Genomic DNA, 20,396 nt, shown 5'->3' on the forward strand with positions numbered 1-20,396 from the left:
CGATATTTACCAAAAACATGTAGAAGCATACATATTGGCCTCAACTGATGAAGTTTTTTTTAAACACATTTTTGGGGATATAGCAAAAAGTGAAAAAAAAATTCTAAATTGGTCTTTTTGTTTATAGCACAACAAATAAAATGCAGAGATGATCAAATACCACCAAAAGAAAGCCAATTGTGAGAAGAAAAAAACACGCCAATTTTGTTTGGGTACAGCGACACACGACCACACAATTGTCAGTTAAAGCAGCTCAGTGCTGTATCGAAAAAAATGTTCTGGTCATTAAGGGGTAAAGCCTTCCAGGGCTGATGTGGTGTTAAAAAAAAAAAAAAAAAAACAACACACATTTTTCCTACATACCGTCAGTGTCCCTGATCACCGCCACACCAGTTACTTGTGTGCTGTACTGCACTGGTGACTAAGGAAATTTTTTTTTAAAAACCATTGTGAAAAAAATTAAGTTCTCATGTCTTCATTTTCCAATGGACAAAAAAAAAAAAATTCAACTTCAAAAAGCTCAATACCTCTTACTAAATATATAATCAAGGAATTCCAGACAGCTGCACTCCAATGAAAACATTTTATTGAATAAAACCAGTTTATACAGTGACAGTGGAATCTAAAACAGCCAACAGGTTTCACACCCCTTACTGGTGCTTAGTCATAACGGAAGGCATACTCAAAACGCATACATACATATATGCGGTCCCCAGGTTACAAACAAAATCGGTTCTGCAGGGTTGCTCGAGTTGAATCTAAGTCGAACAGGTACATTTTTTTAAATGTAGCTCCAGCCAAAAAAATAAAAATTAAGATTAAACTTTTTGGAGAGCATAAGGAAGTGTTAACAGCCCCTGCAACTTTTTTTTTGCTTTTTGTGCCATTGTTCAGAAGATTTCACCTCACTTTCTGTCCCAATGACAGTGGATTTTGAAAATATTGGGTTTTTGTGGAAACAAGCCTTGGTTATAAAGCATCAGCGGGAGGTACCTTTTTCCATGATAACTTACAGGAGTGAATTTCTCCTAGGGGTAGATTTCCTCTCACTTCCTGTTGTCTCCCTCCATATGCAAGTAGGAATTGTTTGTAAGTCGAGTGTTTGTAAAAGGGGACCGCGTGTATAATATAGATATAGAGAGCGCTAGAGACTATATATATTCTCTCCCCATTATGTACGACTGTGGATCCAGCTTTGTCCTGCGATTTGAAGTCCAACTTCAATGAACAGGGACCAGACTTTGATCCCCGACAATACCAGGCACTGTCTGGTGTGAATCTTTAGGGGGAACTCCACAATGTAAAAAAAATAAAAATAAACTGGCATGGGTTACCCTCCAAAAGCATACCAGGCCCTTCGGTTTGGTATGGCTTTTAAAAGGGGAACCCCCACGCCCAAAAAACTACGTGGTGGGCCCCCACTCAAACTCCATAATAGATACGTATCCGAGTACACAGCCTGGCAGGTCAGGAAAGGGGGTAGAAAAGAGCAAGCGCCTCCCTTCCGGGGTCACCGGAGGCCCATCCCTTATGACTTCACAGCCCATCATGCCCCAGGTGGTGACGTCATAAGGGGCAGGCCTCAGCTGACCCGGCCCCATGTCAAGTGGTGGCACACCACACCACCAGCATTAGAGCGGGAGAGCGATGTGTCAACATCGGAACAGAGGGAGAAGACCTGGCAAGAGCATGAAGACAGAAGACAGCGGACAGAGGGAGAAGAACTGGAGAGGGCTGACCTGCTGGGCTGTGTGCTTGGATAAGTGTCTGGCATGGATTTGGAGGGGTGGTGGGCCCTACGCTGTTTTTTTTTTCTTCAGCTTGGTGGTTCCCCTTAAAATCCATACCAGACCGAATTTTTTTTTTTTTAATAAAATGGGCGTAGAGTTCTGCTTTAAGATCAGAGCACAAGTCGCATTGGAATAGTCAGAACAGTTAATACAGCGATTAGACTTTGATCCTACTTCAGCCCACTGAATATCACTAAAGTCAGACCAAAGTAGTGCAGGGACTACTTTGAAGTCAGCATGACTTGAGGTCGTACCAATATGAATGGTAGATCAGGAGGCCCGCTCCAGGACGAGCGTCATGACGTAGGGGGTTCAGGAGCCTGACCTTCCGCATCCCCTTCACTCCCCCTCCGCCCTCTCCTTGGCTGAACGCGGCGCGCTGTGATGACGTCATAGAGCGGTACGGACCGGCCAGCTGATCGAGGCGCCGTGAGGCGCATATGAACGAACCGCGGCATGCCTGCCCTAACCCACGTACATGCAAACTATTGACTCCCACTGCCTGGACCTCCGCTCACCTACCCCCACCAACACACCGCTTCGCGGCCTGGGAAGGAAGACAGCTGACCTCGGAGGACACAGACTGTGGAGCAGCTGGATTGACCTGTCAGAGCCTGAGGCGTGGAGGTGGTAAGCGTGACAGTCCGAGAGGGCTGGATGTAGCTTGAGGTCTTGTTGTAGCTCTGTGGGGGTAGTGTGGCAGCACGGAAGGGGGCAGAAGACCTGGGACGAGGAAGCTGGAGAAGTGTCCTCATGTCAGAAGATTGCAGGGGTTTTTACAGCCTAAATCCCCTACTGGTATATTGGAAGAGTGGTATTCCCCAACTGGTATTGAAGATGGACGTAAGATCTAGTAGACTGCCACACTGAAGGATATACTGTTGCTTATGGGTATAGGTGCTTCTCCAAGTAAACAGCCAGAGATAGATCGATAGGGGAATAACTGGAGATCTCTGTCTGGCTCTGCACAGTATACGGACCTAAGTGGCTAAGGTGAACATTGTTTATTGCCTGATCTGAGATGAAAAGATTGGGGCTTAAAGGAGATTAGCGGTGATTGGAAACTGCCCTATTTGGAGGACTGGTAACGCTGGAGGATATTTATTATGCTGGACTTATAAGTGTAAAATTTCTTAGGGCTCTCAGTAATATCCGGAACGATTGACTTAATGCTGGAGTTAGGTGGTGGAAGAAGCCATGAATGTGATTCCCCAGACCTTTGTTTAAGTATACCTGGGTGCTGAGCCTCATCAGTGGATGCTTCACGCCTGTATAGGCATATGGACAAGGGGGACGATCCTTAAAGGGATATAATAAGGGGGTCCCTTGGGAAGGTTTGGTAACCAAATTGGGGTGAAAAATTATTGAAATAGGCTCGAAACTAAGAGTCAGAGGAGCTTGAAGCAGGGGTGTTGGGGGTTAAAGGTACAGGAGGCGAGGTGGTGCATAAAATAAATAAAATAACCGCTCAGAGGGGGCCTGAGAAAAAGTAAGCTACGAGGGCGTTTGAAGGCCTATCAAATTTGTTTATTAAGTTGTTAAAACGCCCCGTCATCCGAAAAGTGTCCCCCCCCCCCTGCCATCATGAAAGGGAAGTCAAGTAAAACAAACAAATCGATTACCCCAGCCTCAAGTCCGGTAGGAATTCAGAAATATATGGCCGCAAACTCCAGTATAAGAGAAGAGGAGATCGGGAGTCCGAGAGCGGAGAAACCTCTGCGGTCGGGCCCTAGCAGGCAGAGGGGGGAAGAAAGTAGAGGAGGGAAGAGTATCCCCGCAAAGTTAACCGAAACGCAGGAAAACGGAACGGGTATTCGGGGGCGCGGAATGAGGCAAGAAGGAGTCCAGGAAAGGGCGGAGGTGGACACAGAGAAAGGAGAGTTAGCCTCGGGAGGGCATGGTCAGACTTCACCCTTAGAACAAACCTCACAGCTAAAAGATGCTTTTGGAGATGTTCAAGGATGGAAACTTCCCTAAAAGCAGAAATTGCCACAATAAGGGCAGATATTGGGCAAGTACTGGGGAGAGTAGAGGAGATAGAAAATAGAGTAGAGGCCCATGAGCAGAAAATAGAGGAAATATTAGGACAGGTCTCAGTGCTACGAAAGGGGAATAGAAATTTAATGTATAAATTAGAAGATCAAGAAAACCGAAATAGGAGAAAGAATCTACGTATAAAAGGACTCCCTGAGTCCCATAGCAATTCAACGCTCAGAGAAATAGCCCAACAAATATTTAATCCCCTATTAGACAAGGCAACCTCAGATCCTCTAAGAATAGATAGAATTCATAGGATAACCCGACCCTCAGGAATAAGGTCAGAAGCCCCGCGAGATGTTATAGTGAGGTTCCATTATGTTGAGGAAAAAATGCAGGTGATGGGAAGAATTAGAACAAGCCCAGGGGTGTCTTACGGGGGCGCAGAGCTGCAGATTTATTCCGATTTAGCGGTGGAGACATTAAGGAGGAGGAGATGTTTAAAACCGCTTACGGAAATGATGGTTGCAGCCGGCATCCCATATCAATGGGGATTCCCGGCATGCTTGATAGGGAAGAAAGAGGGACGATCTGCGGTTCTGCGCTTCCCGGAAGATTTGCAAGAGTTTTGCGATCGCCTGGGTATAAAGCCTACCCCGCAGCTAGAGTGGGAAAAGGATGAAGATGTTGGAGAGACGGGGAAAAAAAACCCAAAATAGGATGGATCAGGAGTCCCAGGGTGGATGGAAAGAAAGAGGGAAAACTAGCAATGTACGAATTTAACATGGGAACATAGGCTGAGGGGTCGGGGGGGGGGGGGGGGGGGAGGATGGGGGGGGGGGGGGAGGGTAGGGTGGAGCCTCCTATGGATGTGGGTGTGAATCCTAGGGACACTATGGATGCGAGACGACCATGGAAGATGGTCAACCAGAACCATAGAAATAATGGGAAAGGGGGTGTCCTACCCAATCTTTCGAGATGTTCCATTATAGGACAGGAGAAGGGAGTAGAGGGGAGGAGGTGGGATAGGGGAGGAAGGGAATGTGGGTGGGCTGTGGGGTTTTGGGGGGGGAGTATTTTTTTTTGGGGGTTTATGGGCTCTCACTCGATCCTGCCACAGAGGTAGTAGAAACAGGTCCACCTGGGTTCACTGGACGCAGTAAAAAAAGAAGGAAATTGATCATTACTTAGAAGTAAAGTATGGTAGCAATTAATGTAGTTACCTATAATGTTAGGGGCTTAAATACAAAAAGGAAAAGATATATGATTAACGATGAACTACAGCATATGGAAGCAAATATAGTATGCCTCCAGGAGACACACAACACACACTTCAGGTATCAGATTAAATTCAGTGGAATTCCCTGTGTGGATCTATGGGGATTCCCCCTCCTCTTATTCTAGAGGGGTGGCCATTGGCTTTGGTAGAGCAACGAGATTTGAACTAAAAGAGCGACTAGTGGACCCAGAAGGGAGGTACCTGTGTGTAAAAGGTATATTGTTAAACATGAAATGTACAATTGTAAATGTCTATGCTCCGAATAAGAACTCTGATAAATTTCTAATGAAAGTGTTAAAAAAAATAGAAGACTTTAAGGAGGGTAAATTGATTTTGGCAGGTGATTTCAACTGGAATATGGATGCTAAGAAAAACGGTATAGAGGGAGGGAGCGGGCACTCTAAGGATAAACAGAGAACGTTCCTTAAAGCGTTAGCTATATATCAGCTGCAAGACGCCTGGAGGGCCCTCCATCCAAGAGACAGGGATTATACCCGTTTCTCCTCGGTCCATGGCTCCTTCTCCAGAATTGATTATATTTTCCTAGAACATCAGTTCTTGGCGGCAGTGAGGAAAGCCGAAATAAAATCAATAACGGTCTCAGACCACGCACCAGTAAAAATCCAACTGGAGGTGGGAGGAGTCGGTAGACCGGGGATAAACTGGAGGCTTAATGAATCACTGCTACAAGATAAGGAATTAGTAAGATTGAACAGGAGGTGGAACAATTCTTCCGATTGAATGATACCCCAGGAATCCCCATATCAATACTTTGGGAATCACACAAAGCAGTAATAATAGGGATATTAATTGGGATTGGAGCGGGGAAAAAGAAGGAGAGGGAAAAAAGGAAGAAGCTGTTGTATGAGGAAATACAGAAACTGAAACGGAGTAGGAGATTAAGGGGGATCCCAGAGAGCCAGGAATTAATAATGAAAAAGAGTGAGCTTGAGGATTGCTTAGAGCAAGAGAGGAAGGCCGCTTATTATATTTTAGATAAGGAAAGATATTTATGGGGAAATAAATCAGGTAAATGGTTGGCCAGGAGGGTGAAGGAAAAGAAGAGCAGAACTTTTATCCCAAAAGTGAGAGACAAGAAAGGGGATGTACAAAACCTGCCGGAGAAGATAGTGGATACGTTTCACGCATATTACAGTGCCCTCTATAATATAGGACATGGCGGGGAGAGTGCGTCCCGAGAGGAAATAAGGGATTATTTGAGGGGGTTAGATCTGCACAGGGCTACGCAAGAAGAAATGGACTCATTAGAAACCCCAATTTCGATTGAGGAAGTGGAGAAAGCAATCAAAAACACAGCTGCAGGAGGATGCCCTGGCCCCGACGGGTTCCCCATCTTATATTATAAGAAATTCCAAAAACAACTGGCTCCAAAATTGTGCGAGTATTTTAATGAAGTAGGGAGGGGGGGTAAATTTAGGGAAGAAACATTACTGGCACATATAGCATTAATCTTGAAGGAGGCTAAAGACCCTATGGCAGTGGAAAGCTATAGACCAATCTCCCTTTTGAATTCAGATATAAAATTGTTCTCCAGAATTATTGCAGACCGATTGAGGCTCTATGTGCCAGATTGGATACAGAAGGATCAGGTGGGATTCATTCAAGGGAGAGAGGGGAAAGACAATGTTTTGAAAACCATGATTCTAATGCAGGAAGCAATCAGGCAGGGAGCCCCCACTGTACTCGTGTCGATTGATGCTGAAAAAGCATTCGACAGGGTCAGTTGGGGGTTCCTTTTCGAAACATTGAGGCATTATGGAATAGGAGAAAGGATGAGGGGATGGATAGAAGCCCTCTACTACCACCCCAAGGCCAGAATAAGAATTAATGGGTCCCTGTCTGTCCCCCTTGAACTTTTCAACGGGACAAGACAGGGATGCCCACTCTCCCCGCTTCTGTTCATAATGATATTAGAACCCCTCCTGGCAGCGATCAGGAAAAATCAAGATATCCAGGGAATAAAGGTGAAGGGGAGAGAGTATAAGACTGCTGCTTTTGCAGATGACCTTCTGTTATATGTGTCCAACCCTAGGATTTCTATCCCGGGGGTAATGAAGGAACTCTTAAAATTTGGGAAACTCTCTAACTTCAAGGTGAACATGGCCAAGTCGGAGATACTAAACCTAAACTTAGCGGTATCTGAACAGAATGCATTGCAGGTTAAACTGCCTTTCAGATGGTGCCTAAAAGAGCTAGGCTATTTGGGTATAAAACTGACAGTAAAAGTGGGAGGTCTGTTTGAGGCTAACTACATCCCCCTCTTGAATAAAATTAAGCAACACCTTGGTAAGATCCAATATAGAGCTCTTTCATGGATGGGGAGAATAAATGCAGTGAAGATGTTTATCTTACCAATATTTACGTACACATGCCAAATGATCCCCATTTTATTACCACAAGTATATTTAAATAAATTAAAAACTATAGTCAGAAGATTTTTCTGGAGGGGGAAATCAGCAAGGGTTGCATTTAATACTTTGACTAGATGCAAAGAGAGAGGAGGTTTGGCAGCACCTGATTTTAAAAAGTATTATGAGGCTATTATGATATCACGAGTTACGGATTGGATTCATAATGAGAAAGGCAAGGACTGGGTGGAATTAGAAATTAACTTAAGCACAAAGAAGGTAGGAGAATTAATATGGATTCCAGCAAAATATAGAGAATTAGGGGTTAACACAAGTAGAGTGACAAAAAACACACTTCGGGTTTGGGATATAATAAACAAGAGGTATGACTGGGTACACAACGCACCATTAATTCCGCTGCTGGATAATATATTTTTTAGACCAGGGAAAGAGGAATACATATATTTTAGTAGGTGGGCTAAGAAAGACAGTATTAGTTTACACGAGGTTATGGTAGGAGATAGATTATGCACATATGAAGAAATTATAGGGAAATGGGGACATAAGACACTAGATAAATGGAGATATTCACAACTACACTATTTCACCCAGTCCTTGCCACAGCCACTTAGGGGAAAGGATCAACTTAGGCCGCTAGAAAAGTTACTAGTGAGCCGTCAAAGCCTTGAAAAAAGGATATCAAAAATATATAATATCTTGATAGAAACAGTGGAACATAAATATCCTGATTACCTGGGGAAGTGGGAAAGAGAAATAGGTTCCTTAAGTAATGATGAACAGAGAAATAAGATAATGAGACGTACTTACTCGGTAGCCAAAGATTCACAAACCAGAGAGATGTCATACAAACTCTTGGCTAGGTGGTACATAACCCCACAGCAAGGAAATAAGATTAGTAAAGAGAACCCCTTATCATGCTGGAGAGGATGTACGGCGGTGGGATCTTTCGCACACCTGTGGTGGGAGTGCCCTAAAATACAACCATACTGGGGGAAAATTATAGAAGCAAGCTTTAACATAACAGGTGAAAGGATTAGGTGTGATCCATGGGTGTGCTTATTCCATAATACAGAAAAGGGAGAGAGAGAGTATGGACAGTCCCTGATCCCTTGTTTATTGAACTCTGCTAAAGCCTTGATCCCGCGTAGATGGAAAACTCAGGATCCCCCCACAATGAAAGAATGGGTAGTAAGATTGGAAAGGATAAGAAGTATTGAAGATACGATATCTAAGTCAGAGCATTTAGAGGAGAGGTATCAGAACAAGTGGAGGCAATGGCTGCAATTTAGAAAAACTGAAAACTACCTGAAGTTGCTTGAAGGTTAGTGAGGCTCAATATTGGCAGGATCGAGTGAGAGAGGGGAGGGAGAGGGTGGGATAAAGAAGGTAATTAATGAAGATTTTGTTATGTAGATGGAATTTTGTAAAGAAGAGATAATGTTTGATAATTTTGAAAATAAAGAATAATATAACCAATATGAATGGTAATCATTAGAAATCATAAGGAACGACTTGTACGTTGTACAAGTGTGAAAGGGGTCTTAAGGATTGGCACGGTCTTCATTTAACCTGCAACAAATTTATGAATGGTAGTGGAATCGCTGGTCCAGATGACCAGCACGTCATCAATGTACCTCAACCATGTATGTAGGTGACTGAGGTACAATGTAAGGTCAAACACCACCACCTCCTCCCAGCTACCTAGATGAAGGCAGGCGTACGCCAGTGCCCAAGCTGCCCCTAATCTGTTGGTAAAAAGCTGAAGCAAATTGAAAAACATACAATGAATTCTTTCCTTAATAGAATACTGATTGTTTTCATAATTAGCAATAGTGGGAATTCCACTGAATTTTTATGTAGGCCTGGTAATAGAGGCACCTTGTCCGTTATCTGTTATATGCGAGTCTATTGCCTTTATATGTCTGTATTTGGTTGTAAGGTGTATTTTTGTTATTCACAGTTAGTTTCTGATAAGACCAATCCTTGTGTGTAAGTAAGCCATTTGGCTAGGTAATTTTATAAAATTGTGGCTTTTGATAATAAAATTTGTTAAATTCTCTCTCCCTTATTTGCCCGCTACAGCCATAGTAGCCGTCTTTCTTTTCGGGGTGGATCTTTCTTGGTGAATCATCCTGAAAGGAAACTTTTGTAAATCAGGAAGTGAATCCTTGTGGTTTCACAGCCTGGTTCCCTACTGCACATGCATAAATCACGCTGCACGTCCTCACTGGTCCCTGCGCGTCTCCCAGAAGATATGGGGGGGGGGGCGCGCAGGGGTTAGGGACCAGACATGGCGTAGATCACGCAGAGCCTGCAGTGATCCATGCCTGCAAGTGGGAGTCATTCACCTGGATTATGCCTGATACACATGTCCTTTTTATGGTTCTCCAATATCCATTTTATTTAAATTTTCATCTTTGAAATACAAGTTGTCATTTCTTGTTGTATAATTGTACTTTTGTTGGCCTGGAGCGGAAAGAGCACAACATACTTTTTTTATTCATTCCTTTGACACAGATTTCATTCATCTCCTTTATGTATATATTTAAAAAAATTTACAGATACACATGCGATATGCTATGCCTTCTGGCGTGGTCTTGCGCATCTTGTTTCCAGGATGACATTGTGGGTTTTCCTTACTGAGATGAGACTTGTTTTTCAAACTTAGCTTCACGCCTTTTTTACCAGTAACAAGGCTTGGTTGTTTTAAAAATGATGTTTGTCATTTATCCAACATCGCAGCCATGTCAATTTCCAAACGGGGCTTGATTTTTTTTTCTTCCTCGTTTCTATTCACTGGGAGCGAGGCTTGGCCGTCTGGCGCAGCGCAATCAGGGGCCATTTCTTTCTCACAAAAGGCTTGCATTTTATACGCTCAGGCCACCCCCTTTTTTTATTTTAAATAAGGTCGATATATCCACCTTATGCCATCAACTGTTACAGTTAACAATAACTGCTGCACCAGATCAGCTGTGCCATTTCTGCCCTGGACCCTATAAAGCGTGGTTCGACACAACACACACCCCCCCCCCCCCCCCCCGATGACATCACGCATGACAAAACTTGCAGGGTAGAGTCTATGCCCAACATACCACGCTAGTTTGATCTGCAGATTTTTTTAACCTGGGACATTTTAATATCTTTGACAGTCTTGTGGATTAATTTAATACCACTGTGTTACACTATGTGGCTTTCTCATCCTTTACATCACTTCTATGAGAGGAAAAAAAAAACAGCAAGGCTGACCTCTATGCCATAATGTGGAGTCTAGCTATCCAGTAAGGGTACATCTTTTATATTTCACTGTTGAAGGTACACTTTGAATGTTTGTTGTCCATCACCCCAAGAATCACAAGGAGTGTTTTGACATTTTATGGACAATTTTTGGGACCAATTACCATTCATATCATATTGTTTATCAAACACTAGCGCGGCAATCCTTTGCCCTTTGTGTTTTTTAAAATTATTTTTGATATTGCATTTAAGTCCAAATATGAGCTCTGAGGACTTGACACCAGATCTCATATTTAAGAGGACCTGTCATGCCTTTTTCTATTACAAGGGAGGTTTACATTCCTTGTAAAAAAATAAAAAATAAAAAAAATGGATCACTTTTATTCCTAACAGTGTAAAAATAAATTAATTCAAGTAAAATAAGAAAAAAAATAATTTTTGAAAGCGTCCAGACGAGCTCACTCGCAGAAGCGAACGCATAAGTGAGTAGAGCCCACATATGAAAACGGTAGTCAGACCACACATGTGAGGCAATGCCGCGATCGGTAGAGAGAAATAATTCTAGCCCTAGACCTCCTCTAATGCAAAACATGCAACCTGTAGAATTTATTTAAATGTTGCTTATGGAAATTTGAGGGTAAAAGTTTGACGCCATTCCACGGGCGGGCACAATTTTGAAGCATGACATTTTGGGTATCAATTTACTTGGCATAACATTATCTTTCACAATATAAAAAAAAATGGGCTAATTTTACTGTTGTCTTATTTTTTTATTCAAAAAAGTGAATTTTTTTCAAAAAAAGTGCACTTGCAAGACCGCTGTCCAAATACGGTGTGAAAAAAAGTATTGCAATGACCGCCATTTTATTCTCTAGTGGTGTTAGAAAACAAAATAATTAATGTTTGCGGTTCTAAGTAATTTTTTATTTTATTTTTTTGCTAGAAAAACAGTTTTAAACATGTAAACAGTCTGAAAAAGAGGCCCGGTCCTTAAAGAGGGATTCCACTTAAAAAAAAAAAAAAAAAAAAATTATTAAAAGCCAGCAGCTATAAATACTACAGCTGCTGACTTAATAAATGGACACTCACCTGTCCCGGGTTCCAGCGATGCCGGCAGCCGATCGATTGCTCGGCTGCTGCCGCCACCATTCTAGGTGAGGGAATCAGGAAGTGAAGCGAATCGGCTTCACTTCCCGGTTCCCTACTGCGCAATAGGAATTGTCCGCGCTGTCACTGGGACCCGTGTGTGTCCTAGCAGACAGCGCGGCAGGACAGGAAATAACATCCTCCCATGGGAGTCTATGCCCGGAAGTGGGTGTAAATACCTGTCTTTGACAGGTATCTCCACCCCCCTAAACCCTGTAAGGTGCCAATTGTGACACCGGAGGGGGGGAGGGTTCAGATCAGCGGAAGTTCCACTTTAGGGTGGAACCCCGCTTTAAGTGGTTAAGAGCAGCATGGCACTTTAGTATATTGGTTTCCCTTTAACACCCCTTTCACACCAAGGGCGTTTTGCAAGCGCTATAGTGTTAGAAATAGCGCCTGCAATCCGCCCTAAAACTGCTGCACCATTGTAGTGTGAATGCCCCGAGGGCTTTCACACTGCAGTGGTGCGCTGGCAGGACATCAGGAAAAGTCCTGTCAGCAGCTTCTTTGGAGCGGTGTAGGAGCGTTGTGTTTACCGCTCCTCCACCGCTGCTCCCCATTGAAATCAATGGGGCAGCGCTGTAATACCGCCGGCAAAACGCCGCTATTGTGGCGTATTGCCGGCTGTTTTAACCCTTTCTCAGCTGCTAGTGGGGAGCAAATCCGGCGGTAAAAACGCCGCTAAAAATAGAGTTTTACTGCCGACGCTATGGTGTGAAAGGGGTCTAAAGCAAACCTCCAATCACAGACAACTACTGTATTCAAATTCATAAGGGAGAGAGCTGAGATGGCTTTGAGGTGTGGAAAATACTTAACTCAGTCCTGTTCAGTGTATAATTTGTAGCCACCAGAGATGACAGCCAGAGCTGTACTTTCAGCTCTGCGGCTATGAGAGCTGTGGCCATATGTGATGGCACCGGCAGGTTACAAGTCCACTATATGGAGACCACAGGGGTTAGTTAGAGCCACCTAATGTGTTCATGTGCCAGGGAGAAGACCTTTGAAGGGGCCTTCATGCTTCTATCCAATGGATCCCAATGGGCCCTTGTTGAGTTCATGAAACATCTCAACAATACCTTTACCTAATCGTACAACCAGTCGTGTATTTTTCTCGATTTAAGCATCAACAAAAGACACCCAAGGTAAATTAACCACGAACCTCTTCCGGAAGCCAACCGCTGGCAATACTTTATTACATGCATCTAGCTCACACCCCCGTCCCTTAATACGAAGCATTCCATATGCCCAGTATTTAAGACTTAGACGGAACTGTACGGAAGATGGGGATTTCTTGGCCCAAGCGGCGACCCTGCGGGAACGCCTATTGGGTCGTGGCTATACACGGTCTAACCTCAGGAAGGCTTTTAAAGCGCATGCTCGCTCACGAGAATCTTTATTATTCGGCCCTCCCAGGCCTAAACATCCAACCACCACGAAAATTGTAACTAAATTTTCACTACATCATAATACGTTAAGACAAAGTGATTTCTAACCATTGGCACCTCCTAGTGGATCACCATATTCTGGGGAAGTATGTTAAGTCTACCCCAGAGTTGGTTTTCAGGAGGGCTACCACCCTGGGGGATAAATTAACGAACAGTCATTACAGTACCCACGGACGTGACTTGAAAGGCCCTAGGGGCACGTCATGCTGTGGGTACTGTCCTAAATGTCCATGGATTTTGGAGGGTGTTACCCACATCCTCCCCAATGGGGAAACTTTTTTCACCATACCATCGTGCAGATTGTGGCACAAAAGGCATAGTTTACCTGATAGTCTGTGCCTGCGGGGCTTTCTACGTGGGAAAGACCATCAGGGAACTGCGCCAAACAATAGGTGACCATGTTTACTATTCAACTAGTGGTAAACTTACATCAGTAGGACGACACATAGGTATCCATCATCGATACCAATCAGATTGTGTTAAATTTTATGTCCTTGAGGTGGTACATGAGGACTTACGAGGTGGGGACTGGGACCGAGAAATACTAAGGCGGGAAATGCTTTGGATCGAGCGGTTAAACGCCTTGGTGCCACCTGGCCTCAATGAGGCACAATAGTATAAATGTTTTTGAAATAGTATGGGGGTGGTCCATATTCAATTGTGCCCCCCTCTTCTCCCTTCCCTCCCCTATTCCTCTCCCCTTTTGTCCCTTTCCCCTCCCCCTCCTTCCTTCCCTTTTCCTCCCCCCTTTTTTCCCCCCTCTCCCTTTCCATGGAGTCTACTAACCAGTCTTTGGGTAGCTTAGTTGGAAGGTATAAGTAGCGCCTCTTTCAGAACTAAAATATATTGGTTCATAATTGGATGAACTAACAATCATTATCTGTGTTGTTGTGAAATAGTTCTATAGTTTTTTTCTACACCAGGATCCTGTTTAGGATGCTCTTATGCTATTATTTATATTCACACTATTGTTAACTATTCTGTGGTACTCTGTTATTAAAGTATATAAGCAATTTTATCATCAATCATTGCAATGGGGAATTTCGGCATGCGGACGTGACCCTCACACATGTGCCGTTCCACCCGACAGGGCCCTCTTTCCCCTCCCTCGGGATGGTGGGAGGGGCCAGCTGGGAGCCTCACCATCCACCCCTCGTTCCGTGGTGGTTCAGGATATTGCGCAGTCAGGATCTAACACATGCGCAATAGGAGCAGCGGCCCCGGTGCCTACATTTGCTCTAATGGTCAGACCCTTTGAACAAAAGTGCTCACTAGAGTGAGACACCAAGGGTCGCTGAAAAAAAAGCCAAAGCTGATATTTGTCCTTTAATGGTGCTTAAAGCCAATTTCTGGTCTACTCCTTGCTGTAGAAACAGCAGGATCCTGGATATAGAAAAGGAGCGGACGCCATCCTGTCTCCTCACACATGGAGGTGTAGGCCTTACAGGTACGATGGTATATCTTCCGAGAAGAAGATTTCCGTGCTCTCAGCATAGTTGGAATCACCGACAGACCTAGGTTCCTCAGCACCTGGCTCTCAATAGCCATGCCGTTAAAGCCAGCAATGGTAAAGCAGGGTGAAAGACTGGACCTTGAGATAGGAGGTCGTCTAGCAGCGGCAGTCGCCAGGGAGCGTCTGCTTCCAGACACACCAGGTCTGCGTACCAGGACCGCGGAGGCCAATGTGGGGAAACCAGGATTACTGGAATCCCCTCGGCTTCCACTCTATGAAGCAGATGTGGCAACAGTTTTAGCGGAGGAAAAGCGTAGATCAGCTGGTACTGATCCCACGGAGCCACCAGCGCGCCTGACGTCCGCCCACAGATATCTTGTCCTGGACACGAACCTCGGCACCTTCCGATTGAGACGGGAGGCCAACAGATCCACATCTGGTGTGTCCCATTTCAGGCAAAGCAGCCTGAATATCTCTGGACGCAACGCCCATTCTCCTGGGTCCAGCATCTGCCGACTCAGATAGTCCGCCTGACAATTTACCAGAACTAGGAGCGCACACTGTCTGGCTAGCATTTAGACCAACCAAGCCAGAAACTAATCAAGCAAGTCTAACTGCAGTTCCAATGGATCTTTGCTGTCCATGTAGATCTCCACTACTAAAAGGTTGCCTAACCCTGGGCTAAGTCATTTATAGGATTTAATTTATACTAGTGATAGCTATAAAAAAAATGGCAATCAAATGTACCCTGCAGGTTTTATCAGTTTTCTATTGCAGAAAACAAATGCACATTTCAGTATGGTAAATGAGTGCATGAGGGCTGCATGGGACCTGCATAAATAACTAGGATTACAGAATTGATGTACAAATCAACTGCTTAAAAAAATAAATATGTTCTGGTCTCCAAAGAAAGTTTTCTGCACTTAGTAGAGGGTTCCTGTTCAGGCATACTAGTTATACCTGACAAGGTCAAATGCAAACACAGGAAAAAATATATATCACACAACTGTATTGCAACAAAGTTTACAAAAATCATAACCTTAAACAAAATATGTAGAATTAAATGCTGCAAATACCTGGTAAGTGTGTACTCCCTGAGACCAGAATGCAGGTTCATGGCAGAAAAGGTTCCTATGCATCCACGCAATCTTTTGTCCCGTCCTATCTTCCATGTCACAAACAGGGGGCTTGCAAAAAAAAAAAAAAGCAAACATAAGAACATACACAACTACTGTATAAACAATGCAATTTACTTAAAAGTTATTAATGTTTGGTACATAATGCCTGACCTCAATGACTATAACTCACATTAAAAAAGCTCTCGCAGCAAATACATAAAAAAAAAAAAATACAATAAATAATCCTTAGCATGTAGTAATGGGCCTCCCTCCACACCATAAGAAGCTCGTGTACCAAAATTATGTCACCGAGCCATGCACATTCAGTTTTTTACTTTTTTGGAAGCAATTTTCATGCATTTTGTCACACAACCGAGGCAAAAATCTCACTGTGTTTGGGGTGCCATAATGATACTGCAACCACATCCTGCCATTTGTTACGATTCTGTAATTGTAGGCAGAATCTAGCTATACTGCCCACGATTCTGAAACGCTTAGGTGTTGATGAGGTCCTAACATCAGGTGAACAAATTTAGTCCACCCACTTGTTTTGTTAAAGCGGAGGTATACCTTAAAGTGGACCTTCCGCTCATCGGAACCCCCCCCCTCCGGCGCCACAATTGGCACCTTTCAGGGCGGAGGGGGGTGCAGGTACCTGTACAGTACAGGTATCTGCACCCACTTCCGGGATAGCTCTCTGCGGAAAGGGGCGTAGATTACGCCCCTTTCCGAAAGTCCCCCGCTGCCTGCTGGGAAACCCAGTTCCCAGAGGCAGCGGGTCCATCCTTATTGCGCAGCGCGACTCTCGCATGCGCAGTAGGGAACCGGGAAATAAAGCCGAAAGGCTCCACTTCCTGATTCCCATACCCAAGATGGCGGCGGCAGCACCCGAGAGACGATCGAGAGATCGGCTTCGGGTGCCGACATCGCAGGCGCGCTGGACAGGTAAGTGTCACTATTTTAAAAGTCAGCAGCTGCAGTATTTGTAGCTGCTGGCTTTAAAAAAAAAAAAAAAAAACGCAGACTCCCGGCGGACTCACGCTTTAACACTCTTATGTTTAGAACATAGTCTATTTTTACCTAAAACAAATAATGGGACAAAATCAGACTGCAATTACATATTCATGCTGCAGGGCAATATATGGCAGCTGTCAGCAGCAATAAAGGCAGCGCAAAGACAACCAGTTTTCTTAAAGCGGGATTCCACCCTAAAGTGGAACCTCCGCTGATCGGATCCCTCCCCCCCTCCGGTGTCACAATTGACACCTTTCAGGGGGCAGGGGGGTGGAGATACCTGTCAAAAACAGGTATTTTCACCCACTTCCGGGCATAGACTCCCGTGGGAGTCTACGTCATTTCCTGCCCTGCCGCGCTGTCTGCTGGGACACACACGGGTCCCAGTGACAGCGCGGAGATTTCCTATTGCGCGGCGCAACTCGCGCATGCGCAGTAGGGAACCGGGAAGTGAAGCCGATTCGCTTCACTTCCTGATTCCCTCACCTAGAATGGTGGCAGCAGCAGCCAAGGGATCAATCGGCCTCGGCATCGCTGGAACCCGGGACAGGTGAGTGTCCATTAAAAGTCAGCAGCTGTAGTATTTATAGCTGCTGGCTTTTAATTTTTTTTTTTGGTGGAATCCCTCTTTAAGTTGAAGTTTATTGTACTCTTATATTTTTGCCACGCCCCTTCCTGACAAACACGTATTTAAAGATATTAAAACAAATCTTTTAATTTGCAATATACATCGAATAACCATAACTTTATGACCACCCACCTAATATTGAGCAGGTCCCCCTTTTGCCATCAAACAACCCTGACTCATTGAGGCATGAATGCCACTAGACCTCTGAAGGTATGCTTTGGTATCTGGCACCAAGCCATCAGTAGCAGATCCTTTAAATTCTGTAAGCTGCAAGGTCGGGTCTCCATGGATTGGACTTTTCCAGCACATTTCAGATGCTCGATTTGACTGAGATCTAGAGAATGGAGGCCAAGTCACAACAAATCAAACTCATTGCTGTTTTCCTCAAACCATTCTTTAACAATTTTGCAATATTGGAGGTTGCATTATCCTGCCGATAGAGGCCACTGCTATCAGGAAATATTGTTTTCATGAAGGGGTGTACTTGGTCAGAAAACTATGGTTTTAGGTAGGTGATACATGTCAAAGCAACATCCACATGAATGGCAAACAGAACATTTCCCAAAGCATTGCATCGTCTCGTACAGCTTGCCTGCCTTCCCATACTGCATCCTGGTGCCATTTCTTCTCCAGGTAAGCAACACTAGACAATCCACATGATGTAAAAGAAAATGGGATTCATCCAACCAGGTCACCATCTTCCTTTAGTTCTGATGCATGCATGCTTATAAGTAGGCCCTCTTGGCTAAACACAAGGGTCAGCATGGGCACCCTGGCTGGGTCTGCAGCTACAAAGCCCCATACACAAACTACAATGTCCATTTTTCTGCTTTCAACACATTTTCACAGACATGTTTACTTGCTGCCTAATAACTCCTATCAACTTTCAGATGCCATTTAACAAGATAATTAACCAGTTGCCGACCAGCCATCACAGTTGCACTGGGGCAAGTTGGCTCAGCTGCACGAATAGACGTACTGGTACGTCAGTTCGTGCACTGGCTTTTGTGGGCAAAGCGGATTTCTATGTCTCACAGCCACCTGCAATTGCAGGAAAGAGCCAGAATGGGGATCTGTCAAAATCGATCCCCGTTCTGACAGGGGAGGAGAGAGATAAGCTGTTCCTAGTGATCAGCAACAGCATCTCTTCTCCCAGGCAGCTCATCCCCTACACAGTAAGAAAAACCTCACAGGGAACAGTTAACCCTTGATCTCCCCCTAGTGTTAACCCCTTCTTTGCCAGTGCCATTTATACAGGGATAAGTGCATAGGGTCAGATCTGTCCACCACAATGTCACAGTCCCACTAAAAATCGCAGACTAGATCAATTTTGTTTGGGTACAGTGTTGTACGACCATGCAATTGTCAGAGAAAGTGACGCAATGCCGTATCAAAAAAAATGGCCTGGTCAGGAATGGGGTAAATCCTTCTGGGGCTGAAGTGGCTATATACTTTTTATATACTCTTATACACTCTTATACACCCAGTGATGTTCTTTGCTGCGCCATAAGATCATGGCTGGTTGGGGGGACAGGGACTGCAGGGTGTGGTAGTATCTTCCTGTAAACAGCACTCTACCTTCTTTCTAGAGTCCTCAAGCAGTGGGCTGACTCTTGTAAGGTTTTATTAAAACAGCAAATGGGTGTGCTTGTTGGTGGCTATAAAGGCTCAAGGAATGGCCATTCCTAAGCAGACTGCATTTGTATTCAAATCACTCTATATAACGCTTGCTCAACATTGGGACTAAGGTTGGCCATACACAGTTTGAAGCCGATTCAGCAGGAAGTGGCCGAGATTCTAACCATTAATGGGCAGGCGGGGTGTACCAAGTTAGGTATCACCAGCAGCTACTATAGCGCCCCCCGTCAGCATTGTGTGGGGAAAAGTGCAAATCTCTTTCCAGCAACCCAATGTATGGCTGGCCTAAAATGACTCACAGAGCAGAAAGAAAATAGCTGGGACAGACAATACGGATTGGGATGAGAGGGCTAGATGACACTTGATGTAATTCAGCCTAAAAATGAGGATTCAATGCACCTAGCTGCAGCGTCTAATGTGCATTGTATGGAATAGTGTGCATGAAAATCTCTCAGCACAGGAGAGGACTCCGGGTTCCAAGTGTATAAGAAGGGTCAGCAGAACTTCAAAACACATGTATACAACAGTCTTTAGTCTTACCAAAACCCTTTTCTTAGGGCCCATGTTGACAGATCTTTTTCTGATTTTGTAACAATTGTCTTCAAAAATCCCATTGACTTAATTTATACATGGCAGTTCAGAGGGGGTGTCTGACATGCTTTGTGTTTCTTTGGAAGCAGCATGCCCTACTGAGGATGTGTTTGAATTGCAGGCAAAACAACGCTTGACAAGCAGTGCATTGCCCTTACTGTGTTGGACAGGGTGGCTTTTACAGCAAAATGTATGTTGTAGAGGTTTCTTCTCCTTCCTGTGCCAGACAACAGGAAGAGGGGGAACCTCAATCGACGCAAAAATCACAGCTTTGACAGCTCATTCAACAGGTGTCTATTGGGAGATTTTCCCTAATGTTTTGTTCCAAATGCTAGATTTCGTATTTAATTTTTTCCGGCCCAGTCACCAGGACAGGAAGCTCCTAATCCTCTAATGTATACAAAAATTAGGCTAGCAGAGGGGTATTGACACCTAACCAGGTTCTGCTACATTACACAATGTTTTAAGCTAAGAGGTTTCATGCAAGCATTTAGGCCAACTTACAGAAGGAAAACCTCAGTCGCTGTATTAGTTTAGAATTGAAAGAGCAAACTTTTTTTTTTTTTAATCTTTCTTTATAATTATAAAACATACAAAACATCCATCAACTACTACATATTTCTCAAAAAAAAAAAAAAAAAAAAAAAAAAAAATATATATATATATATATATATATATATATATATATATATA

General features: G+C 44.1%; 1 protein-coding gene across 1 annotated transcript in view; it reads right to left on the minus strand.

Moving 5' to 3' along the window:
• The window catches only part of AMMECR1 (AMMECR nuclear protein 1), a 244,754-nt gene that overhangs the window by 53,928 nt on the left and 170,430 nt on the right, over nucleotides 1–20,396 (minus strand). The window contains exon 3 of the mRNA XM_077479542.1: nucleotides 15,791–15,901. Within this exon, the coding sequence (XP_077335668.1) occupies nucleotides 15,791–15,901 (111 nt within the window). The remainder of the gene's footprint in view (nucleotides 1–15,790; nucleotides 15,902–20,396) is intronic.

This window comes from Lithobates pipiens, unplaced genomic scaffold, assembly GCF_037356315.1.
Source record: "Lithobates pipiens isolate NorthernLeopardFrog02 unplaced genomic scaffold, aLitPip1_a1.2 Scaffold_1, whole genome shotgun sequence".
Taxonomy (NCBI): domain Eukaryota; kingdom Metazoa; phylum Chordata; class Amphibia; order Anura; family Ranidae; genus Lithobates; species Lithobates pipiens.